The following is a 27,029-nucleotide window of genomic DNA, read 5'->3' as shown; positions in this document are numbered from 1 at the left end:
CTACTAACACTGAGGTTCCGTTGACCACATAGCAGTTACAGCTGTCAGAATAGGACACACTGCATTTCTAGCCATTTTTCTTCTATAGTAATATAGGTCCCAGAGTGCATTCCAAAATATACATTCTGTGCCCTCTCTCTAATAGGGTAAATAAAAATAAAGGCTGATTTCTAAAATAAACTGATAAAGCCTGCCCAAATTAGCACAGCTAACGGGCTAGGAGGAAAGATGGTCTTGTGGTAAGGAATAGGACTGGGAGTCAGGCTTTTCCTGTTCTAATCCTAACTCTGCCACAGGCTTCCAGTGTGACCTTGGCATATCACGCTAGTCCTGTCTCCCCCCACTGGGATAATAAAACGTATCCACCTCCCAGGGGCTACATTTGCTAACATTTGTAAATCACTGAGATCCCCAGCTTAAAGCTCATCAATATAGTGCTTGAGGATTGCACATCACCACACTTCCCTGAATGTGAGCGATTCCCTAAATTACTCCTGATTATGTCCTTAAAGGAATAAAAATAAAAACAAACCAGAAGCACCTGTTAGAAACATTTGACGTTTACTGATAAGACATGGACACCTAACAAAGAGCGACTGCTACTCTCAGCTCCTCTACCTTAGTTCCAGTCTCTGATCCTGAGGTGGATCTCCATCCCTCTTTAACTAAATTCCCTCCCAATTACTGACCTTTCACCTTATGACTTTCCCCGACTTCCTGATGTCTGAGTGCCTCACAGTCATTAGCATATTTACCCTGTGAGAAAGGGCAGTATTGTCACCATTTTACAGATGGGGAACAGAGACATGGAGAGACTTGCCCCGAGTCTGCAGCACAGTGGGGAACTAAATCCAGATCTCCCAAGTCCCTAATCAGTGCCTCAGCTATAAGATTAACCTTCCACTCACCTTCCTCTTGCCTTCTGCATCAAGTTTAATCTCCTGGTCCTCATCTTCAAGGCTCTGTAGAACCCTGTTTCAGCTTCCATCAATATTTATTACCTTCATTGCATCCCAATACTCCCTTTGTATTTATCCCCTACTCCCTTCCATAGGCCCCTCTTCCAGACTGCCAGGGATGCCATTTCTATCCCAGTGTTTTCAAGCAATCAACCTCTCAACTTTCAGACCCCTAGTCTACACGTCACACTTACCCCAATCCCTGACTCGGGTCTGAGCCATAGTCCCCTTTCCATCCATAAAGAAATCTGTTTTGGGTCAGCTAGAATTCAGGACCTGTGTCCTAGGATCCTGCCAGGGAGGTGGGTCATTTATAAAGTATTAATTCGCCCTCACCCTCTAAAAAGCAACAACCAGTTAACAATGAATTTCTTGCTGGTGTGACAAGTGCCAAACTGACAACCCTGGCAGATTAAAGTCTTCCATTTATCTACAGAAGATGTAGAATATGAATAGAAGCTTCCCCCCACTGCCCTGTAACCCTGTCCTGGAAGAACATCCTTTAAAGACTGAAAGGCTTAGTCTCCATGCCAGTTAATCTCTTGGTGCCTTTACTGAGACTACTCACTAGTACCAATAGTAGTGACAATTTTATATGATATAATACGCAAGCATGTAGGGACAGAATCAGACAGGTTATAGCACAAAATGAGTTACATGAGTTATGAAGGACATAAAAGGCAAAAAGAAGATATTCTATAAATACATTAGGAATAAAAGAAAGATGAAGGAAAGTGTAGGTCCCTCCTAGCCTTGCATTTCTATGATTTTATGTACACCTCTACCCTGATATAACGCTGTCCTCGGGAGCAAAAAAATCTTACCGCGTTATAGGTGAAACCGCGTTATATTGAACTTGCTTTGATCCACCAGAGCACTGCTTTACCGCGTCATATCCGAATTCGTGTTATATCGGGGGGCATTATATCGAGGTAGCGGTGTACTGAGGTAACCATATTTGTCTCTCACAAATTACTGAATAGCTAAAAAGTTGCAACAGTTTTTGGTCACTACCAAACTGAGCTGGATTTAAACAGGAGACACAGAAGGGAAAGAATCCATCTCACATAACCAGTCAATTCCTTGAGCCAGCTAATGTACTAATATTTCATTCATTCAAAAAGGGTGCTTATAGGATGTCATAAACTTCATTAAAGTACAATTTCATTAAGATTCTCCCACACCAGGGTATGGTCAAATAATCACCATCCTAAAAACCAGCTTCTTTAATTTTGTTAAACAACATGCAGAATAATAAAAGGACCCAGTTGCACTTCTTGCAATGCTGTGATCTAAGAGTCAAGAAGCAAGCATTGTATGTGATATTTCAATGGAGGCAAGACTGTACTTTCATCAAACAAAACGAGCAGTGTCCAGTACTTTGACATTTAACATTGCTGAATTCCCTTCTGTGGGAGTGAGTTCATTTACTCTGAGAGCTAGCAGTTAAGGTTTTGTTTTTTGTTTTAAACCAGTAAATAGTTATTGGTCAAAGCTCCCATACACCACAGTCCACCCAAGCATATTCTTAAGCACTACATACTTTCTCCTTCCCCAGCATGAGATCATGTGGCTATACAGAAGGGGAGGCATTATTTAATAAGCAATGGGGTTTAGGATTTGTGAAGGCATATATCAAGAATGCATACTAATAGATTTCCTTTCCTTCTCCAACAAAAAAAAATAATTCCAGTGCTAACAATGGAGTTACACAAGGATGACACACTTCAGTTTGTGGTAATTTTAATGCTTATGAAATGGAAAGATTCTCAGGAATAGTATTCAGTAGCATTTGCAGACGCTGCAAAAAACTTCGAGACACCCCTATGCCAATTCACTTAAATCCTGACCTTCAAAACAGTTCCTATTTTGGGCCTGAATCTCTCCTGAGTAGGCTGCTAGAACAGTTAAACTGTGTGGCAACTTAGTTATGTGTTCAAACATCACCTGTGGAGTGAGTCCAGGTCAACTAAGTCAACATATTTGAATCCCAGTCTTTGGGGCTAAAAGGCTATTGCACTGATTGTACAGAAGCCTCAGAAAACTCAGACAAATGTCATGAATCTCTCTTCAGAGTGTACATCTTTTTTAATTTGCTATCACCTAAAAGGTTTAAAGAGAAACTTTCACACTGAAGTAAATTTGAAAAGAACATTTCCTGAAATAACAGCATACTTTGACTCCATAATCCCACATATGACATTACAGTCTGTTGCCAAAAGAACCATAGAGATGTCACAAATGCAACATTAGGGCTTCTTTGGAAGACCAATGTAGAATGGTAAAATGGGCTGCAAGAGAGAGATCTCTTGAACATGTCATGAAATGGCCTCAGCAAATAGCACAAGTAGCAAGAGGCTCTTCAAAAGGGATTAAAAGGAAATAGATCAGAGAATAGGAGAATTTGGGATGTCTTGGTCTACCTGGTCACGTCACCTGAATCAAGTAGGCAATTTCCGGAACTTCTCTCACCTTTCCTTGAGCTACTCTACTGGACGCCATTAAAACAAACAAACAAAACCATTTACCACACAGTCACTTCAGTTACTTTCTATTCTATGTGGAGGGGTAAATGGTGGAATCTCAAACCCCTCCTCCCCCTCCAGTGCAATGGCAGATAGCGAATGTCTACTTAGTGCTGATCACAGAAACAATGATGCAATCACTCCAGGTGTACCTCACTAACAGCCACATTGGGAAACCCTTACGCACATTGCATAGGGTCACACTTTACAAATAGTCCCAGTTACTTCAGTGGGCTACTCATGGTGTAAGGTACCATGGTGTAAGGTGAGCGTGGGTATTGAAAGCTGGACCCGTTTGTTTGACCACACTGCCAAGTGTTTTCCATAATAGCCAAGCTAGATGTATCCTGCTGTAACATTAGTACTTCAATCAGTTTTAACAATGGTGTCCAGTCATTGTACTGCAGTTTTCTCTCTCTTTTCTTTGTCTAGTTAGGCAGTTACCCAGATCTAAACAGATTAAATTCCTTCAGTCTCTTCTCAAACTAGAAGTCATGCTCTCAAGAACTTGTATCATATTATTTACCATTCTGTGCTCCATTTTACAGTGTAAGCATTCCTACCCATCTAAATTTAATGGCACAGAAAAAATCTGGGTGTTTGAAAACTTCAAGGATTTTTTATTTTCATTGTTTAGTTTTTCTACCAGAGCACAAAGTTTCAGTACTTTTGCGGAGAACTGAGGGAGCTCAGAACTTAGCACTGTTAGATCGCTTTACATCTTTAAAGCACTGTGCAAATATTAAATATCCTTCACACCACCATTATGAAGCAGGCAAGTAAATAATATTCCCATTTTACAGGTGGAGAAACAGAGAGCAGTGGGGTCACATTGCAATCCTAGCTATGCTACTAGACTTTGGGAGGGAGCAGGGAGGGTAAAAGGAGCATGAGGCCCCCCCTTATTCCTACTTATATAGGCTATCTGCACTGTGGGTGGCAACACAGGGGAAGGAGGGTGGGAGAAGGCAATCTCCCTAAGGCTGCTACTTTTTCTTCCACACAGGTAGAGGGAGATAAACTGGCCTGCCGGAGAAAATAATTTGTACAACTGTACTATGTATAGAGCTGGATCAGACTACTTCCCCACCCCCAACATCCTGGAGCAACTTGGGACCAGGTATTAGACTGAGGCTCAGAGAGTCACAATTTGGTCGTGGTGTGCTCCTGGGACAGCACAACTGCAAGCTGCCGTTTCTCAGGGTTCAAAGCCACAATTGAGCCTTAAGTGACCTGCTGAGTGAGTCATTTTCAGAGCTGGGATTAAAACTTTCTGGTTCCCATTCCTGTGCTCAGTGCACAGAGCGAAAAGTCCACATTCTCACAGGAGAACTTCCAGGAGAAAAATCTTTGATTTCCTTTTCCCTGGTATTTTGGGTGTCATGAAGTTTAAATTATCATGGTCAGTTACATGCAATTAAGAAAATGTGTCACTGTCCTATTTTAAAACCAAACCTGCAGAAGAATCTGGCAACCAGACAGCAGATAACGGGTCCAAATTCACACACACAGATAGGGATCACTATAGTGGTTCAGAAGAGCTGGAGTCATTTCTGTTCTGACCATGGCTCACTCCAGTCACACTCCTAGAACCAGCAATGATTTGTGGGGAGGGGCAGGGAAAGAGGTGGCGAGTAATCTCCTTAAAATTTACTGTTGAGACCTTTTGGATACAATGTTTCATCAATAAATTAACCCCAAATAGCCCTTACCGCCAGATGAACTTCTGAGAGAAACACCTTCCATGTAATTTTAGTTTGAAGTCTGATATGCTTTCATGCTACCAAGCAGAGGCGCTGGAGGGCTCTTCCCTACCATCCCCATGGTACTAACCAGTTATCTTTTATGTGCTGTTAACTGTTTTGCTCAGATATAACAAACAATTATGGTTCAACCCATTGGTGGCTGACAGCAGGTCCACTGCGGCAGGCTCCAGTGAGTTTGCAGGGAGGGCAGGGGGAGAGTATCCTGCTTCTCCGTATCAAAGAGTTAAGTGCAGTACAACTACAACCTCAATTAAGCAACATTTTAAAAATCCAGGACCCCAGTAGACTGACCATCTTTTCTCACCTCCCGTATGACTTGCTGCAGCTCCTCGTTCTCCACACTTCTGTGAATGTCATCAACTGAAGGCACAAGAGGGACTTTTTCAGGTTTTTGTTCCACCTCTGATCTGGAGTCTCCAGACTCCTCAGAGCACTCAGCTTGCTGCTCAGTGCCTGCTCTTGCCGGCGGGGTGGGCGTTAAGGCAACACATGCTCGGTATAACCTCTTGCTTTGGGTCTTGGATTTTCCAGTCAGCTCAGATGAATTTACAGCAGCTTTTCTACTTGTGTGACTGGAGCACACTGAAGAAGAATCCGAGTTTCCATGAGAGAACACTGACTCTGATCCTTCTGCTGGAAGAGTTTCCGAACCAAACTCTCCCAATCCCAGTCCCAACTCTGACTTCAGAAACGACTGCTCTCGAATAAGTTCAGAGACCTAGGAGTGCAAAGAAACCAGTTTCTCTTATTTCCCCTTGTATTTTCTATAATGACTTAAGATGACAACAGCTAGAAAAATGGTACTCAGTGGTGCTTTGCCTGTGCACCTCACGGGCAAAGCAAATTCACACTGTTCTGCAGAAGCATATAAGTCATTTGCAGACAGGACTCTCCCTATTTTTCTTATGTATTCAGTCACTTAGTCATTCCATGATATGTATATGCTTTGCCTTTGTGACTGCAACCAAGGATCATAAGGAATAATCTTTTATTTAAAGCCAAATTAAATAAAAATGACTGCAGTGCTGCAAACCACTGACTTTTGTAACAATGGATGCACCCAGTCAAAGCTGATGAAGACTATCCCTAAGTCTTGAATTGTTTCTCCCCCTAGTAAAGCAACTGAAAGCTGCCTGTGTTTCTGCAAATTCTGGCCAGCTTTTTTTATGAAGTCTGTTATAGTTCTATTTGTCTAAATCTAAATAAATTAATGACAAAAAGATACTTATCCACAGCTCCTGGAACTGCAAATAACTGACCAGTACTGAGAAGTACTGCAACAACCTCACCATGAACCAACAATAGCCAACCACTCCCAAGCAACACCTGCCCTCCACACGTCTCCTAAAACATAAACTAGATCATGCAAATACTTATGTATATGGGTTTCTTTGATCATGTGAGCAGTGTCACTGTTTTCAACAGGACTACTCACCTGGGTAAGTGCTTGCAGGATCAGGCCTCTACTAAATACTAACCCTGTCCCGCCTTTCCTAAGAAAGCCTTTTCTAACAATGTTTAAAACAAAATTACTTACTGGTTCCATTACGTTCAGTGGAGAAAGGCATGATAGATTATCAGTGCTTCTGCTACCATACATGCCCTGGAATAATAAGCAAAATTAGTGTGTTGAGGTTTGGTTTTTTTAAGCTGTCAAATGTTAATAAATAATATATTGTGTAGTAGGAAACATTCTGAAGAAGTAAAAACATGGAAATCAGGACACATATAAAGCTGGTCAAATAGGGTATATTTCAGTCATTTTAGAAGCAGGCCTTTTTCTATGAGAGGTTTTAAAATATATGTATATTTATAATACTCCAAGACTTTAAATTTGGCTTTGGATCACAGTAATCTCAGAGTTTGCTGTTCTTCCTGCACTTCAAACATTTCTCCGTGACAGAGTCCCACAGAGGAGGATCTGGCCTGTGTCCCTCCTGCTCCTGCACACAGAACTTCTATAACAATATTGGCTGGGAGAGGTAAGAGAAATGGTCAGAGACTATGTCATTCTCATCAGTGCCATGGTCTGAGATGGAGCGGCAGAAGCAGACACACAAGAGCAGTACTTTGTTGAGAGGGTGGTGGAAGAAGGAGAGGGGGGAAAAAAAAAGAAGAGACATAAAATGGTTTCTCTCCTACTCCACTGATATACACAGGTGTATGTCTCTTTTCTTTCCTAGGGGAATGTTTGTGTTACTAGTGCTTCCTTAATTGTTTAGCAGCGGCACATACATAATTTGTAGGGTGGTAGCAAAAGAAGAGCAAAAAAAAAGGAAGCAAAGCAGAGACAGAGAAGGCGAAGGAAACCTGAAAAAAGATGGGACAATGAAAAGCAGAGACGAATTTGGATCTATGTCCAGTCCTTCATTCACTGGGTAGGCAACACTGGAGGTAGCACATTCGACCTATTTGAGGCATATGCACCTCCTGTAGCTCTCTACAATGACCTTTGGCTAGCAAAAGGAGCAACGTGGATGAGCTCCTGAGGGAACACCTCCAGGCCCTAGAGTTGCAGTGATGCATGATGGTTAAGGTTGTGGGAGCCTAGGTAGATTTCTTGGGTGGGGATTGAAGAAAACAGGAGAAAGAGGAGAATGGCAGAAGAAAAAAGAGGTGTGAAATCCCAGGGTGAGAGAACAAGATCTGCACAGCTAGGTGAAAACAGTTTAGCATCAAAGTGGGGAACACTGTATTTTAGTTTGTTTTCCCTGAGCTTGGATTTCCTCTTCACATTTGAAAGACCCCCTGACAGAAAACAATGAAGTGTCACTTCTGCACTAAATTAAAAACACATCTCCAAGATACAACAAATTATTTTCCCAACTAGTCAAGGAAAATATTCAAAGCTTTGGTTGGAGACTATTTTGATTTCCAAGTTGGTGTTTTCTGCTCTGTAAGGGAGACCTTATGGCTTACTTCAGCATGCAATTAAAGTAAACAAGCTGCTAAGATATCTGAATACTTATTGCAGAGCAACACGCACTGTGAGCGTCTGAGGTCTGTAAGGTGAAGACGTATGTAAAGTTCTAAGCTGTTCCTCCAGAGCAAGTAGACGTTCCTCTAACTGCATTTCTAGCTCCTGTAGCTCCATGCGGACCGATTTTCTCAAACTCTGGAGCTGATCAGCTTCGTATCTATATGCAAGTAAATTATAAAGAACAACAGTATTCTGTTAGCAAAGAGCCATAATCCATCACATTCTATGAAGCACCGGGGCAGCAAGGACAACAGAATCCATGGTGTACCTCAGGACTGAATGATGCTCTTTCACAAGAAACCTGCTGCCTCCTGAGCATTAGTGAAGGGGAAGGGAGCAAAAGGTGAACTCCATCTCTTTTTAAGGAGGTGGGGTAGGGTGGAGGGGATATGTTCAAAGAGAAAACTTATGTCAGTGGCTGTCTGTAAAAGAGAAGGGGGTTGGGTTGCCACATTCCTTTTCTGCATAACAGGGAATGTGTTCCATAAGTTTAAAATTAAATTCAATATAGTCAAGCATATGGAGTTTAGACATTTATATACATTTTTAAAATTTTAAAATGAATCCATTTAAAGAAAATCAGCAGCAACATCATGATCAAAATTTATTTCTCCTGCCTGGTTCTCTCTTCACAAGCAGTGGTAGCACAGGGTCAAGAGGCCATTATGAACAGGCAAACTGCTTGTGAATTTAATTAGTTTTGAATTAGGCCAGTCAAGAGCTGCTTTAAATGTAAGAAGTAGATGAGCAATATTTAAAACTGTTCCAGATCATCTGGATGAAGCTCTTACTGAAATCCATGGTCAGAGGAGTTAAACATAGCCAAAATAATGAGTGCCATTTTTAAACTGCACGTTGCAGCTGGGGGGAGATAGTAACCAAAATGTGAGAGAAAATTCAGGCCTCGTCCTGCTGAATGGCAAGTCAATGAGCAAATTGCCTTTAACTTGAATGGGAACAGGAGCAGGTCCCTTATCATATAATAATTTTTGTTGGACCAAATAAGTTTAGATATGTGCTTATTTTCTCTCTTTTTTTAAAAAGAAAACCATACACAATGACATTTACCTTTCTTCTTCACTCATGTGCTGATAAACTGTTGTTTGCTGACGTAACATAGTCAATTCCAAATCCATCATTTGTGTTCTAAACAAGTTTAGACTCCGCCTCACAACCTGTAGTTCCTGGAAAGTATTCTAGAAAGGTATGAACAAGAAGTGTCAAACACAGAATTTTGTTTATAGGCCCCGATCCTACAATTGGGTCCACACAAGTGGACCTCCACCCGCATGCAGAGCTCCACTGACTTTCACACAAAGGCCCACTCACAGATTACATGACTGGAGTCACAGGCTGAAGTAGTTAAGACACAGAAAAGCAGCCAGTTTAAAAAACTACGGAGATTTGGGCTTAACTTTTAGTGTCTTACCCTGCAGACACTCACTCCTATCAATAACTTTCAACATGAAGTTAGTTCCACTCATGAGTAAGACTACTCGTTTTTAAAATATTACATACATGAGTGTTTGTGAGATTGGGGCCTTATTTGAAAACTGTTATCATGTCCCCACTCAGTCTTCTCTTCTCCAGACTAAAACCCAATTTTTTCAATCTTCCCTCATAGGTCATGTTTTCTAGACCTTTAATAATTTTTGTTGCTCTTCTATGGACTCTCTCCAATTTGTCCACATCTTCCTGAAACTTGGTGCCTAGAACTGGACACAATACACCAGTTGAGGCCTAATCAGAGCGGTGCAGGGGGGAAGAATTACTTCTTGTGTCTTGCTTACAACACTCTTGCTAATACATCCCAGAATGATATTTGCTTTTTTTGCAACAGTGTCACACTGTTAACTTATATTTAACTTGTGATCCATATGACCCCCAGATCCCTTTCCGCAGTACTCCTTCCTAGGCAGTCATTTCCCAGTTTGTATGTGTGCAACTGATTGTTCCTTCCTAAGTGGAGTACTTTGCATTTGTCTTTATTGACTTTCATCCTATTTACTTCAGACCATTTCTCCAGTTTGTCCAGATCATTTTGAATTTTAATCCTATCCTTGAAGGCATTTGTAACCCCTCCCCGCTCGGTATTATCCACAAATGTTATGGCATTATCTAAATCACTGATGAAGAACCGGACCAAGGACCAATCCCTACAGAACCCTACTCGATAGCCCCTTCCAGCTTGATTGTGAACCACTGATAACTACCCTCTGGGAATGATTTTCCAACCAGCTTATAGTAGCTCCATCTAGATTGTATTTCCCTACTTTGTTTATGATAAGGTCATGCAAGACAGTATCAAAAGCCTTGCTAAAGCCAAGATATACCACATCTATTGCTTCCTCACTATCCACAAGGCTTGTTACCCTGTCAAAGAAAGCAATTAAGTTGGTTTGACACAATATGTTCTCGACATATCCATGCTGATTGTTACTTATCACCTTATTATCTTCTAGGTGTCTGCAAATTGATTGCTTAATTATTTGCTTGATTATCTTTCCAGGTACTGAAGTTAAGCTGACTGGTCTATAACTACTCGGGATTGTCCTTATTTCCCTTCTGACAGATTGGCACTATATTTGCCCTTTTCCAGTCCTCTGGACTTTCATCCATCTTCCATGATTTTTAAAGATAATCACTAATGGCTCAGATATTTCTCCACTCAGCTCCTTGAGTATTCTAGGATGTATTTCATCGGGCCCTGGTGACTTGTGTCTGTACAGTACACAGCACATTCCGGGTACTACTGAAATATTACTAGTTACTAATAAAAACAAATGTACTGTCCCTTACTTCATACAGAGGTAGAATGGATGATCTGTGAGTACTGTAGGAGCCAACAGCAAGATCGTGTCCTCTCATCGCAGGGTACTAAAATAAATAAATAAATAACTAAATAAATAAAAAGACAAACCACTGTAATTGAAAAAGCCAATAAGACCATTTTACAAATCAATCCTCATGCACTGACACTACGGTGACGGGCAGCAGTACAGAACCCTAAAAGAGAAGATCGGCTGTGCGAAGTTTGATAAGGAAACTAAAACATGCAGCAACAGTCAAACAATAACGCGTTGGTGGCAGTATGTGCTCTACAATGGATATAATTAGGATGAGAGGGGGTTTTGATGTGAGGAGGGGCATGCAGAACAGCCTTCAAAGAGAAGGGAGACAGGACATCATTGAAGCATGCTTTCCTGTAGGCTCAGTACCAGCAAAGCATTGAATTAAAACTTGAGATAGAAAAATAACCATTTAGAAGTTATCATGTCGGCTGGAGGAAACAGGAAAGAAGGATATGTTTGGGCCTATACCATTTGTTTAACGTCTTTGACATTTCAGTAGTTCTGACTACCCTGCTAATGCGACATAAAAATGGAATACAAGCAACCAACACCTCTAGGGCTGCTAAAAGGATTTGTATAAACAAACAAAAACCACTTTCACCTCATGGTCACATACACCTTTACTGTGCAGATTTGCACTTTTTGTATTTTATGTCAACCTGTTGCCTGCAACCAAAGGTCCCTGCCTTCATAATTTTTCAGAAAACCGCTTCTCTTTGTTTTGCTGTATCCAGGAATGGTGCAGCAAGGCAGAATTTGCAAAGTGTTACACGTACACACATGTTGCAGTTGAAAACAATTGCACATAGCTGAAATATTTGAGAAAAATGTGGTTTGTCCAATGTAATTCTGAGAGAGTTCAAAGGGCAACTGACATGCCATAGAAAATTTGAAATAAATTGTAAGAGGAGGTTTGCTTAAACATGAGCTTTATAAGGTTTCAGTCCCTCTCTTCCCCACCCTCTGGGAATTTATCTGTTCTTCTTTATCTCTGACCTGAAGTTGCAATCTAGTGTTTGGAACTTTTCAGTCATCTTTGCAGCAATTGCTTGTCATATGACAGAGGACAACTTTGTACAAAGAATAAAGAAAAGCAGATAAATTATCATGCAAACAACTCCGGTAATAATACTGATGGAGTGAAATGTAGTAAACAGGATAGAGACTCTGACCTGGCTGAGAATATGCTTGGTGCGGGATTGGGATGTGTGGGTGTCAGGCTCTGTCTACATTAGGATATTTTACAAAAATTATTCCCACCAATGCTCATTTCCATCAGCTGACCTGGTGTTCTCACCAGTAAGAATCCTGCTACAGACATGGCTCGAGTGGCTTCTTCTTCACCAAGTTTAGTTAACATAATGGTGAAAAGACTGTAAAGTTTCCATAGCCTTGTCTACACATGCTTCCACTGGAAAGAATTTCCTTGTAAAATTCTCAATCTAGACATGAGGTCAGAGTCTGAAACACTTACTACCAGCACAGTACCTAGAGCCCGAAGCAGTCCCAGTGGTTTCAAAGTCAGTATAGTCAGCCCTATGCCAAGACTGAATGCTAAATTTTGACAAGTGGCAAACACCACAAAAGCATACAGACTGAGGTCCTGGACCTGCAACAGTGTGCGCGCAAGTTGATGTCCTGCCCCGCATCAAACCCATCAAAATGAATGGGGCTCCACAAGGGCATAGGAATCCACCCACAAACATCACATGACAGGATTGGGCTCCAACATCCTGATCTTGCAACTGCTCTGACCACGTAGACCCATATGCCCAGGCAGAGTAGCATACAGGATCAGAGCCAAAATTAGCCAGCTAAGAGGATATCAAGCCAGAGAGAAGGTGGAGAAGGAAGGATATCAATAAAACTATGAGATTAATCAGGAAGGGCTAGTGCCTGGCATAACTTGGTAAAGAGTGGATTTTATATTTTAATGTATTTATTCTGAGTAATCAGATGTCCAAGCTGGCTAGTTTCACGTATGCATTATGGCAAAAGTGGGTCTTAACCAGGGACTTGAATGGAAAGAGTGAAGCATGTTGTGGATCAGCTGGGGAATGGAACAGTGTTCCATGTACAGGGATGGCACAAATGGACAGATAAAGATGTTTGTGGGATACAGGGACTAATGGGGTATTGAGGCTGGTAGAGCAGAAAGGATGGAGAATGTAAAAAAGAAAACGTTGGCTAACTGAAGGCATGGAGTGGAGAAGAGGGAATTAAGCAGATCCTTGAAGGTGAGGACAATAACGTGTAAAAAAAAAAAAAAATCTGAGCAAGTCCAAGTTAGACAACACAGTTCATTTTTTCCACAATTTCACGAAGTACAATCATCATCGTGTCAATTGCATTAAGGAAAGCCAGTAAAAGCAAAGCCACTTGGGGGTTGGAGAGATGATCTTATGCAGAAGCTCATAATTAACATCAAATTAACCCTGCACAAAATGTCACATTTTGGAGTCATCATGTTACAACTTGATTTATTTGACAGAACACACATGGGATAAATCCAGATCACATTTAAGACCAGATTAACATTTTGCATTGACTTCAACAGCAACACCAACCAAAAAACCCCCTTTTGACTGCAGCTCTGAATTTGGTTTCCTCTTACCTGAGAGAGATTCTGCAGAGAGTTGCGGATATCATGCAGGACTCTGCGCAACTGCATTTCAACAGTAGAGGGTGGGTTAATAGCATGAGGCCGATGAGGATATCCAGCATGCCTTGGGGAGTAGGGGCATCCAAAACCAGAAGCTAGTGCACTGCAGGAAGATCCTGAGACGCTTGGGATGCTATGGTTGCTCAGTGTTCTCATATGTTCACACAAAGGCCTGTCTTGCCAATCAGAAGGAATAGAGTGCAGAGAACATGTTGACTGAGATATGTGTGCTGGTATGGACAATGGGCAGCTCTGTAGTCTGCTCTGACTGGATTCATCCACCGACCTGTTCAGCTCACTCTGGGAAGTTTCTTTCTTCATGGATGACGGGGCAATGAACAGCGTGGATTTACATGTAGGTGCACTGTCATTTGTCTCGGTCACTGATTTCTTGTCCTCATCCACCAGTTTCTCTTCCCCTTCGGGTGTATACTTGTAGGTGAAAGAAGGGGGACTGCACAAAGTCTCTTTTCCTGGAGATAACCGGACATTTACAGAAGACACAACTCTCACGGGATTCAGTAATGTAGTAGGGAGAGATTGGGACCGCCTCAGAGGATAACCTGATCCAGCAAACTGGTGCCTCTGCTTTAAGAGGAAGAAATCTTTTGACGTGAGTAAAGTGCGCCCTAGTCTGGAATCAGAAGTGCTGCTGATCTTCGTCTGGGCTCTTTGCAAAGCAACATTAACCCTATCCACAGCAGAAGAAGATGAACTGCTGCTTTCAATGGATGCCATTGATCTGAGAATATGGTGTGTTTGGTACTGAGGAAACTCGCATTCACTGCTCTTGTCCAGATCACTCTCATCACTGCCTTCTTCTTCTAGTAATTCAGATTCCTTCTGCTGAATGGAAACCTCTTCACTTTCTGTACTGAAATCCCCCTGATCCGTATCTGATGTCTGAGTCTGCTTGCTTTTACTACCTTGGCTCTCAACAGATATACATTCCATGATTTTCTCAACATCTCCTGTTCTGTTCTTAGAAGGTACTTCCACGTCTGTGAGGAGAAATTCCTTTTCCTCAAACTTATTGAAATTCGTCTGTTCTTTGGCTATTGGCGTCTTAATCTCCTCACCAAGCGACTTCACTGTTGTTTCACTGTCACAGCTGTCAGCGCTGCTTCCCATGCCATGAACCTGTGAAAGGCAAAGCAGAGATGGGAGAAATGGCAAAGGAAGTGAGAGAACACTAAGAATACAACTTCTACCTTAATAAAATTCAGGCTAGCAACAGAGAAAGTCCATACTTCTGGGGGAAAATAATCCTAAATACAGGTATTCAATGGGGGAGAGAAATTTGGGAATCTCTAATGCTGAAAGAAGTATATTGGAGGGAAAGTTAAACAGGAATATGTAATGAGATGGGAGACTGAAACAGGCCAAGGCAAATACAATAAAATACATGTTACAAAGCATGTGATCCAGGGTCCTTTCTATACAACTTTATAATATTAGGTTCCATTCTAGATACCTCATTGCCAGAAAGATAAAATGGAAGTAGATCAGAGAGAAAGAGCAAAGTAATTTGAGGGCTTCAGGGACTTATAAAGAAATATATTAGAACATAGCAAATATATATATTTTGGGTAGATGATGAATAAGGGGGAATGGAGTGTCCAGATATGACATCACCAGTATCTGAAGGTTCTTATTCAACACCGATACACTAAGGTGATAATTGTCTTGGAAATATCTAGGTATATAGAAGGGGTGAACACCAAGGAGTGAGAGGAATTATTAGATTAGTGCACTTGGTGTCACTTCCAGGTATGGGATGAAATTAAGAATGGGAAAATTTAGGCTGAACACATATTTCATTTATTTAAAAACACACACAAAATCCCAGTACTGTTACATGACATGGAATCATCAAGTTCCACGTTACTAGCTCAGTGGTGGGCAAACTGTGGCCCATGGACCGTGTCCGGCCCATCAGACCTTTTAATCCGACCCTGGAACTCCCACCTGGGAGCAGGGTTAGGGGCTTACCCCGCTCCAGCCGGGGAGTGGGGTCGTGGGCTTGCCCCGCTCCGCACAACTCCCGGAAGCAGTGGCATGTCTCCCCTCCGGCTCCTACACGTAGGGGCAGCCAGGGGGCTCTGCATGCTGCCCCCAGCCCAAGCGCTGGCATTACAGCTTCCATTGGCCATTGTTCCTGGCCAAGGGGAGCTGCAGGGGTGGCGCCTGCTCACGGGGTGGTGCGCAGAGCTGCCTAGCCAGTGCCGCACCTCCGCATAGAAGCCAGAGGGGGGACATGCTGCTGCTTCCATTAAGTGCTGCCTGGAGCCTGCACCCTGCCCTCCTCCCATGCCCCAACCCCCTGTCCCAGCCCTGATCCCCTTCCCACCCTCCAAACTCTTCGATCCTAGCCGGGAACACCCTCCTGCACCCTAAACCCCTCACCCCCAGCCCCACCCCAGAGCCCGCACCCCCACCACACACCCCAACATCCTGCTCCAGCCTGGAGCCCCCTCCTGCACCCAGAACCCCTCATTTCTGCCCCCACCCTGGAACCCACACCCCCAGTCCAGAGCCCGTGCCCCATGCCACTCCCCAACCCCTTGCCTCAGCCCGGAGCCCCTTCCCATACTCCAAATCCCTCTGCTCCACCCCCAGCTTCCTTCTGCACCCCAAACTCCTCATCCCTGCCCCACCCCAGAGCCCGCACCTCCAGCCGGAGCCCTCACCCCCTCCCACACCCCAACCCCTAATTTCGTGAGCATTCATGGCCCACCATACAATTTTCATGCCCAGATGTGGCCCCACCCCTGTGCTAGCCTATGTAACTCTTGGGAATTTACCACTGTTATCCTGCCTTCCTCTCTCTCCCACTGTTCAATCATGCTCACTTTTGAGTCCTGTCTTAAATTAGATTGTAAGTTTTTCATGGCAGGATCTGTCTCTGCATATGCATTTGAACAGAGCATAGGTACAATGGGGGCTCCCAATCCTAACTAGGACCTTTGCACACTACTGTAATATAAACAAAAATAATAAAAAGGAATAGCAGGAAAAGTTTCCTGAGGGTGAGTTCTATTCGACTGTAGAATGGTTCCCCTGGGGAAGTGATACCAGACAATGGGGCTTCTACATTTAAAAGCTAGATTGGACAAGATATTAGGACAAATGTGCATAGGGTACAATCAGGGGCTTGCCATGGCAGTAGCATTAGAAGATCCAGGAAGTTTATTCCATCTCTAATTTCTATTGCTCTGCATCACCGTAATGATTCTATCTATTTGTTTACTCTTACTAGATCATTTATGGAGTATATTAGGCAATACTCTCCATCTTTACTTTGCCCTGAACAGAATTTTCAGCCATGAGCTTCATACTCATAGGTATTAATCTCTTTGTTGCTTCTGTTAACACTGCACAACTATCACAAATAAGTTTAGAAGGCTGAAGTAACGTGGAATGCCAAAGGAAATTAGCATGTCCAATGTTTTCCCATCTCCAAAAGATGTTAATATTTTAGTGAAATACCTCATGTAAACTAATGTAATTTACAAAGTTTACAGAGCTGTCTGGGTACTGTTATACCTTATTCATCCACAAGTCATCGCCACAATCTCAAAATTGTTGGAGGGAGAATTCCTCCAATTTCCCCTTGATAGAGGAAGTCCTTGATATCCCCCTTCAAAACAACCCAAAAGAACACAACATCTGCTTCAGAAATCTTTATTTTAGAATTTGGAGGAGTGGGAGATGTATTGGTAGCTCCAATTTTTTCAGTTTGCTCTTGTATTTCAAAGGAGCTGTTAGAGTAAGTTATTTAACAGTAGATGGCACTAATTTACCATAATTTTAGAAAACAATCTATACCCATTTTTATTCCTTGAGACTTTTTCCCAAGTCCTCTCCCCTAGCTGCCAAGCTCTCACTTTCTTCTTATATTAGCCTAACCACTCACCCACATTTTTTCATTCAACTATGTACTTGGTTGAAATGAAACCATGAAGACAACAGTCTAAATATTCCATAGCACAAACCAATACTGTCTTGTTCACCATAATTTCTTGATGTACCCATTAAAACAAGTAAAATTGCAATCAAAATATAGTGTGTTTTTCTAATGAACACAGACAACCATCATTACTGGGGCCTATCTAGGCCACTAAGAAGTTATGGTTTTATTTAGCAGAGTACATGGGACCTTAGACAGGTTTTATAACTAGTTTGAAGACCAGCACGGATCAGGGAATGATTCTACTCTTGCTTTTATGTTAGAGTATTGACTTCAATCAATTTACTCTTGATTTACCCCAGTGAGGGGGAAAAACAGACATCAATATATGAAAACTGAATGATTAGCAGAAAAAACATATTGTCCATTTATATTAATCTTTGCTCATTGGATATTATGAAAGAATAGGAAGCAGTTTTAAAGGCTCAGCCAGTGAGCAAAGGTTTACCAAAAATCAGTGAACAGGAAATATTGAACTTAAAGCTTATTCCAAGTCTCAAATCATTCAGGTCAGATCATCCATCTAGAAGACTTTAAAAAGTCGATGCAAAGCTACAAAGGGAGACCAGACAAGTCCAGTCCTGAAATGGAAAATCCTGTCAGGATCCAGGACTGATAAACAAAACAAAAACAGTATCACAATAATCAGCTACTTCTCCAACCACAATACATCTACACAGCTAGCGGCAGCCCACAGCAGTGAGCTCCCCAGCTTGGCTCAACAGACTTGGGCTTGCACTACGGCACTAAAAATAGCTGTGTAGGTATCCCCTTCCCTAGCCTTCAGAGCCCAAGCCACAATGCCTACCCAGCTATTTTTAGTGAGCTCCACAAGTCCAAGTCTGCTGACCCAGGCTTGGAGGCTCACTGCCGTGAGCTGTGTAGATATACCCTCAAATCCCTAGTCATGGGCCAGGGACTCATTGTGCTAGAATCAACGAGCAGCTTACCTGAAGCGAACAGCAATCTGTAGACGAATCTTCAGCAAAGCCACTGCTATCAGAATGCTGACTAGCAGTTCGGAACAGATGGTCTGTAAAGGAAAATAACAAGGAGACTATAAGATGTTTGAGACAGATTTGGCAAATTTCCTGCAATATCCTTGGGAGATTTAATTGAATTAAATATAATTCTCTTTTGGGGTCCATTGTATTAAATGAATGGTTTATGTACCATTGTGGGCTTGGATTGTATTTAATCTCTCTAGGAGGGAGATGGGGTGTGAACCCTGGGAAGTGGTATAAATGTCAAAAGATATTGAACAATGTGCCAGACAAGAATGGGTTTTGGGGACAAACAGGGTCAAGTGCTTTTCTTGGGAATTTCTAGAGGGAGGTGACTGCAAATTCCCCACCATCCTCTGGTTATGCAAAAACCCAGCCTTTTGAAGCTATGCCCTGAGGAGAGGATCACTGTCTGCCTATTATGGAATTTCAAGATCAAAGGCTCAAACTGTCTAAAGGAAAGACTAATCTATTCATGGGTGTGCTTATTCTGAGCTGGTAAGCCACAGAAAAAACCCTTTGTGGGGTCTGAAAGACTAACTCCTGACAGAGCCCTTGTTGGAGTTGGGGAGCCTGTCCTGTCTAGGCATTCTGGCTTGCTGGGAATATCACAGGGTAGCCAGAGAACTGTGCAGCCGTCACACCCCAATCAGGAGGAAGAAAGATGCAGGTTTCTGCCCAAGGGAGGTGATGGCTAAGGAGCCAGGAGCCTAGAGCGGGTGTCCTTGCTGGACCACAGAGAAGGGAACTGTGACAAAGTTTATATACGGAGACTTTTAAATCAAAGTCTATGCTATGTTGAGATGCCAAGACAACAGATACCTTTGAAAACTGGAAACAGAATGGTCCCGTTTCCAAATCATGCATCACAAAAAGCAAAATTTGGGGGCATGTGGGGTTTTTTTTTGGGGGGGGGGGTCAGGGGTTGCTTTGAATCATGAGAAAGTACAAAAGGCTCTCTCAAAATGTCCTACTTGGGAAATGTTGACTAGCCGTGGGATACTGGCCATCTTTTACATTTCTCTTTCATGTGTTCGAGGGTGGGGAGAGAAAAATGCATTATGCTGCTGCTACTAACCCCTTACTTCCTCCGAGGTTCCTTCCCCAAAGCTGAGCCAGTGGCCACTCAGATACACATGCAGTTAGTGCTCCAGTGGTTTGCTGCACTTCCCCCCTCCCACCCAACAACTGCAGCAGATGGCAGGTCTGTTCCTTCCTCCAGTGAGGGGGGATGGGGGACACCACATGAGACCACTAGCCTCTGCCAGTCTAGACCAGACTGCAGGGAGCTGAGGGCACACATGCAAAATGTAGTCTGAGAAAATGCCCCAGAAAACATGACATTTAGGAGATCAGTCTAAGCACAAAGAGTGAGATCCTCATCCCTGTTCCCTTGCCTCATCCCCATTTCCTTTGCTCTAGGTAAGAGGGCTGGAATAGCATAAAGGGGGTTCTAAAAGCCCTGGTTCCACCCATGGAAAGATTCTCCGGGTGCAGGAACTGCAAAGGCAGCCATAAGGCTGCTTGCCAAGGATACCTTCACAAGCCCTAGCAGTTGAGATGTTTTGGGGGCAGATGCTGACTGCAGGCTTGCAGCATGAGATACTACAGAGATTTCAGGTAGCAACAGTGCCCAGTGGGCATTCTGAAGAGACCACTGTAACTTAGGCAGGCCCATAGGCCTCTTTAGCCCTTGGAGAAATCCAGGATGTGCAAGTATGCCTTAATATTACTATAGCTCCTACCCTGTCCCATGGGCTGAGAGTTCAGTACCGTGCTTCTTCAGGTATTGTCTACACAGCAATAAAACACCGGTGGCTGGCCTGGGTCAGCTGCCTCAGGCTTGCGGGACTTGGACTGTGGAGCTGTAAAATTGCTGTGTAAATATTTGGGCGTGAACTCTCAGACCCCATGAGGGGCTGGCTCCCAAAGCCTAGATTCCAGTCCAAGCCCAAACATCTACACAGCAATTTTTATCCCCACAGTCCAAGCCCAAATCAGCTGACCTGAGCCAGCCAGGACCATGCCATGAGTCTTTTATTTCAGCGTAGGAGGTAGAGAACAGAATCTCACCCCCTGTGACTTCAACTATTCAACTGCCATCGTAGAACACATCCAGTTGAAAACAACACTAAAACACATTATGAAAGCAGCTTCTAAACTGCTGGATGCCCAAACAAGCACAACATTTTATATTAATTTTAACCAAAATTTTACTAATGCAAAAATAAATAACTAAACACAACAGCACGTGCACAGAAGCTCCATGAACTAGAAAACAGGCGAAATGCTTTTTTAACTTTTTTATCAAATGTTTCACGCAGTTCCTACAACATCTGCACAACCCAAAGGCACTCCCTGTTAACTTGGTAACCACCTTACCCAGGAATGATGAACTACTTGCCACCTCAGGACAGAAAACCCAACCCAACTCCCAAAGACAACAGAAAGACTCTCAGTTGACTTTGTTTAGAATTGGATTGAGCTCTCTGAGTCCAGGATACAGTTAATACTTTCTTTTAAAGTTCCCTCAAGTTACCATCTAATTACACTTTTTTAAAGCTATAAAAGACACAATACAAAATCTGTCTTTTATTGTTGCATGGAATCACGCTATCTAATCTTAAAAATGTAAGATTACAATGAAGTCTTCCTGGTTCAGATAAGATGTATACAAAGAGGGGAGTAGTAACTTATAACTGCAAGTTTTGCAGCAGACACCCATTGTACATTTCACAATAACTCTTCTATAGTACAGAACTTTATACATCTATGAAGTCATGCTTCCTAAGATGTAGACATATATAATACATATATAGTAAAAACTTTTTGCAGGACCAAACAGCAGTATTGCTAATTGACATATTTTCCCCAAAACATTCAGTAAGGAAGGAATGCTCCTGCATTCTTCTATCTGTAAAACAGTGTTCAAAACATGTTGAAACATAATTACACAAGACTACTTAGCTAACAATAACTATTATTCATTGTTGCCTACAAGAGAAAACATACATCAAATCAGACTCCATATGCAAATGAAGCATCCTGATTGACTATAGTCAAGGTAGTTAAATCCAAAGCAGACTGCGAAGAGTTACAAAGGGATCTCACAAAACTGGGTGACTGGGCAACAAAATGGCAGATGAAATACAATGTTGATAAATGCAAAGCAATGCACATTGGAAAACAATCCCAACTATACATATAAAATGATGGGGTCTAAATTAGCTGTTACCACTCAAAAAAGAGATCTTGGAGTCATTGTGGATAGTTCTCTGAAAACATCAGTGCAATGTGCAGCATCAGGCAAAAAAGCGAACAATGTTGGGAATCATTAGGAAAGGCATAGATAAGACAGAAAATATATTGCCTCTATATAAATCCATGGTACGCCCACACCTTGAATATTGCATGCAGTTCTGTTTGTCCCATATCAAAAAAGATATACTGGAATTGGAAAAGGTACAGAAAAGGGCAACAAAAATGATTAGGGGTATTGAACAACTTCCATATGAAGAGATATTAATAAAACTGGGACTTTTCAGCTTGGAAAAGAGATGACTGGGGAGGGGGTATGATGGAGGTCTATAAAATTATGACTGGTGTGAAGAAAGTAAATAAGGAAGTGTTATTTACTCCTTCTCATAACACAAGAACTAGAGGTCACCAAATGAAATTAATGGGCAGCAGGTTTAAAAGAAACAAGAGGAAGTATCTCTTCACACAATGCACAGTTAACCTACACAGTACTCTTTGCCAGGGGATGTGTGAAGGCCAAGACAACAACAGGTGCAAAAATTAACGAGATAAATTAATGGAGGATAGGTCCATCAATGGCTATTAGCCAGGATGGGTGGGGGTGCGAAACCATGCTCTGAAGTGTCCCTAGCCTCTGTTTGCTAGAAGATGGGAATGGGCGACAGGGGATGGATCACTTGATGATTTCCTGTTCTGTTCATTCCCTCTGAAGCACCTGGCATTGGCCATTGTCAGGAGACAGGATACTGGGCTAGATGGACCATTGGTCTGGCCCAGTATGGCCGTTCTTATCAAGCTGCTTATGACCTTCAGAGGTATAGTGAATTGATTCCTAATATTTCAGATAAAGACATTCACCAATATGTGAACTGGTTTCTTGTTTCATGAAGTTTTATTGCCTCTCAAGAATATTTACTTCTCACAACAATAAATCTTTATGACCCTCAAAGCCTAATTCTGCTTACTAGAGGGGCAAATTGCTAAAGCCAGTTAGTAATTTAAATCGCTTTCTGTTGTGTCACATTTTTGCATCTGCCTCAACATCCCTCAGCAACTACTACTTTGGGGTGGGTGGGGGACACCTCTTTTCCAAATTTCACCTGTGTTGACAATTTCACAGATTTATTTAATTTTGGGAGGACATTTTGAATTAATCAGGCAAGGCATTTTTAATAGACAGGATAACTTTTATCCAAGTGTGAATCAGTGCTCCTACCCTATTTTTCCTTACACTAAAACACCACACCTTATCTATATTCCCTTTATGTACCAAAAACACCCTTCTGCCATACTGTGTATGCAGTAAAGGTATTAAGAAAGAGTGCTGTTGATATTCCTTTAGTATTGGAGTTAATATTTCTATTATGGAGTCAAAATAATGTATCAGCTAATATGCTGGGCTATGCAGATATACAATAGTATCCTCCACACAACTGCATATGGGTTTCGGATACAGATTCAGAGACTCTCCTCCCTTTCCAACATTTTGGAGCACATGTTTGGCTCATACAGGTTAGAAAAAGGTGCAAAGGACACACTGAGCTAGATAAATTATGGATAAAATGGCACCGATCCCAGGCAGTGGTGAGTTTTCCTGGAAGAGGGACAATCTTATAAGGTGCCTACAACCCACGTTCCACAATCGGACTGCAGATGTCCAACTCAGCCCCCCAAAAAGGGCAGTGCTGGCTTATGAAGGGCATGCCTGGATGTGGAAAATGTGCACTGCCTCTGTTATAAAGCTTAATTTAAAGCTACCTTCCATCACAGAACACCAGGGAGCATGGCAGTTCACCCGGTGTTCAGTGGCCTCTGGGTTGAGTGGCCTCCCATACATTTAGATTAGTGTAATTTGTACCAGCCAGAGGAAGTCAATCAAGCCCATTGCATCTCCACTGTTTTCACTGTACCATAAGCATCATCTCGTCAAAAAGTCTGACAAGGACCTCTTCCCCAGTAGATTGCAAGAGGCCATAAGGGGATTATGAAAGGGAAACTGGGAAGAGTAGCAGCCAACCAAGATGAACAGATAAAGTGGAACAGTTAACACAAGGTCCAACTAAACTAGGAAAGGAATGAATGCACTCTCCCTGCGCTGCATGGTAGGTGTGATACTAAAAAACACAACCAATTAAACCATTAAAATATTCAAAATATGCCAGTGGAATTTATGCATTCAAAAACATTTAGGCCGACAAAACTCTGAAGAAAAGAGAATATAGGAGTCCCCGATTTATAAGCATGTCTGCATTTGATGGGTGCATGGCACGGTAATTAACAAATAGTGGAATAACTAACTATACTCTACTTTACCCTACTTAGCTCTCAACCAAGTAGGATTCTCATCATTCCAGTCAACTAATGGCAGCTTACCTAAACATCGGAATAGTGTTTCTGCTATCATCTGCCTGAGTTTGTGCTTCTGGTAGAGAAAAGAGGAAGAAGTGCATTGAATCTGTTCATTAACATCTAGCAATATTTGGGTTATTTGCTGCAATGTTTTGCATTATGGATACTAATGAACCCAAACGCAATAAGCTTTTATATCAGTATTCCAGATTTGGGTGGGAGGTGCCTAGTTATGGGGACCTAAGAGTACTCTCACCTCAGTACAGAGCTGGCCTTACCATGAGGCGAACTAAGGCAGCTGCCTCAGGTGCCAGACTGTGGGGGAAGGGGGCGCCACTAGGACCCAGAGTGTAGAAAATTATGGCTGCTGCTGGTGCATATGTATTCTCTCTGCTCCAGATTCACAGAGATGGTGGAGTGCTGTGCTGGAGGAAGGAGGGCACAAGAGACATAACAGGCAGGCAGGAGAAAAGGTGAGAGGGAATAACAGAAAACAGCAGGAGCTGCAGGGAGAGAGAGAGGAGCCGCCTCTTATGTACCTCTCTAGCACCTCCAGGAGCCTGGACTGATTAACACCAGCTTCTCAGAGACCTTCCTGTTTCCTGCTGCTTCCCTGAACCCACTTGAGGAGAACAGGCAGTCAACTGAAGTAGTAGGAGCCAGTTAGGCCCTTAAGACGCTGATATCGTCCCTCTCTCAGGCCCTGCTACCAGCCTGCTTATTTGTCCCCTTCAATTGAATGTTGAGAGCCACTATAGCTGGCACAGAACAGCAGTCATGAGTGAAAAAAGAAAGCAAACAAAGGAAGCTTTTCTATTTAAGCAGGAAGGAGCTCTCCTGAGATACCCAGACACAAATGTTCACGTTGAGCCTTCCAGGCCCAGTGAGGATGTGAGTGGTGAGGAGATGCCTGATCTTCCAGTTAGTCAGAGTGCAAGTGACCTGGAAGCTACTGCAGCATCCATATCTCCAGCTCAAATGGATGTAACCATGCACATTCCTGAAGAAAAATGATCAGAAGAGTGCGGTGGAGGTGCAAGAAACAGCTGCTGTTGAGTTTAGTTCCTTAAGTCTAGATCAGTGGTTCTCAAACTAGGGCCGCCGCTAGTTCAGGGAAAGCCCTTGGCAGGCCAGGTCGGTTTGTTTACCGGGCGCGGCCACATGTTCGGCTGATCACAGCTCCCAGTGGCCTCGGTTTGCCACTCCAGGCGAACGGGAGCTGCAGGAAGCAGCGTGGGCCAAGGGACGTACTAGTCACTGCTTCCCGTGGCCCCCATTGGCCTGGAGCAGCGAACTGCAGCCACTGGGAGCTGCGATCGGCCAAACCTGCGGACATGGCAGGTAAACAAACCGGCCAGTCCCACCAGGGGCTTTCCCTGAACAAGCGGCGGCCCTAGTTTGAGAACTACTGGTCTAGATGATCCAGGACTGTGGACCCACTTGAGCAGTAGCTTGAGGGACTTCCTTGTACTGCATGGGCCACAGCAAGTGAAAAACTTCATGTTCCCCAAAGACAATGAAAATAGAAGTTTCCATCCAACACAATACTGGTGTGAAATCCCCAATGGTGACAAAGTGGAGAGGCCATGGCTTATGTACTCGAAAACCCAGAATGCTGCATACTGTTTTTGTTGCAAACTCTTCCCCGAATGTTCCAGCCACATGGGGTTCTACAGGAACAAAGGACTGGAAAAATCTGGCATGCCATGAGAAGGCAGCAAATCACCAGAGAGCATTTCATAGGTGGAAAGAGCTTGAGATGAGACTAAGGTTAAAGGCCACCATAGATGATCAGCATCAAGAGAAGATTGCATCAGAATCTCTTTACTGGCAAAATGTTCTGAAAAGGCTCATTGCCATTGTGAGAATCCTTGCTACCCAAAACCTAGCACTGTGTGGCACTTCAGATCAGCTCTATGTGCCAAACAATGGAAACTTCCTTAAAATTGTGGAACTGATGGCTGAGTTTGATGCTGTACTCCAGGAGCATCTAAGAAGAGTCACCACCCAAGAAACACACACACACACCACCTTGGAAAAACAATTCAAAATGAGATCATACAGTTACTGGCAACAAAAGTCAAACAGAAGACTGTGGCAGATCTGAAGTCAGCAAGATATTACTCTGTTATTCTGGACTGCACACCTGACATCAGCCATACAGAACAAATGGCTTTAATGGTGCGTTTTGTAACAACAACAGAACCTAGTGAAAATGTCCCTGTAATGGTGACTGTCACAGAGCATCTTCTAGTATTTATTGACATTGATGATACTACAGGAGCTGGTATGACAAATGTGCTTCTTAAAAAACTGGAAGATATAGGAATTGCGATAGCTGTCATGAGAGGTCAGGGCTACGATAATGGTGCCAACATGAAAAGAAAGAACAGAGGAGTGCAGACACGGATTCGAGAGTTAAACCCTCGAGCTTTTTTTCCCCATGCAGTTCTCATTCATTGAACTTGGTGGTCAGTGATGCAGCATCAGCTTCTAGTGAGGTTGCTGAATTTTTTAATGTAATTCAAAGCATCTATGTATTTTTCTCTGCATCGACTCATTGATGGCAATTTTTGAAGCAACATCTGGGAACATCCTCTCTGACACTGAAACCACTGAGTGCCACACGATGGGAAAGTCGAGTGGAGGCAATAAAGCCTATCAAACACCAAATTGAGAAGATAGATGATGCCATAGTTGCCAT

General features: G+C 42.8%; 1 protein-coding gene across 6 annotated transcripts in view; it reads right to left on the bottom strand.

Moving 5' to 3' along the window:
- Positions 1-27,029, bottom strand: part of ITPRID2 (ITPR interacting domain containing 2) — a 64,960-nt gene that overhangs the window by 3,805 nt on the left and 34,126 nt on the right. For all 6 annotated transcript variants that reach the window (XM_034785417.1, XM_034785413.1, XM_034785412.1 and 3 more), the window contains 7 exons: positions 18,665-18,747; positions 13,697-14,884; positions 11,030-11,107; positions 9,299-9,426; positions 8,237-8,387; positions 6,788-6,853; positions 5,555-5,968 (listed from right to left, as the gene is read on the bottom strand). In XM_034785417.1, coding sequence (XP_034641308.1) covers positions 5,555-5,968; positions 6,788-6,853; positions 8,237-8,387; positions 9,299-9,426; positions 11,030-11,107; positions 13,697-14,884; positions 18,665-18,747 — 2,108 coding nt within the window. The remainder of the gene's footprint in view (positions 1-5,554; positions 5,969-6,787; positions 6,854-8,236; positions 8,388-9,298; positions 9,427-11,029; positions 11,108-13,696; positions 14,885-18,664; positions 18,748-27,029) is intronic.

The sequence above is a fragment of the Trachemys scripta genome, chromosome 11 (assembly GCF_013100865.1).
Source record: "Trachemys scripta elegans isolate TJP31775 chromosome 11, CAS_Tse_1.0, whole genome shotgun sequence".
NCBI lineage: Eukaryota > Metazoa > Chordata > Testudines > Emydidae > Trachemys > Trachemys scripta.
Note: the sequence above shows the minus strand (reverse complement) of the source record. Positions and strands in the feature narration are given on the sequence as shown.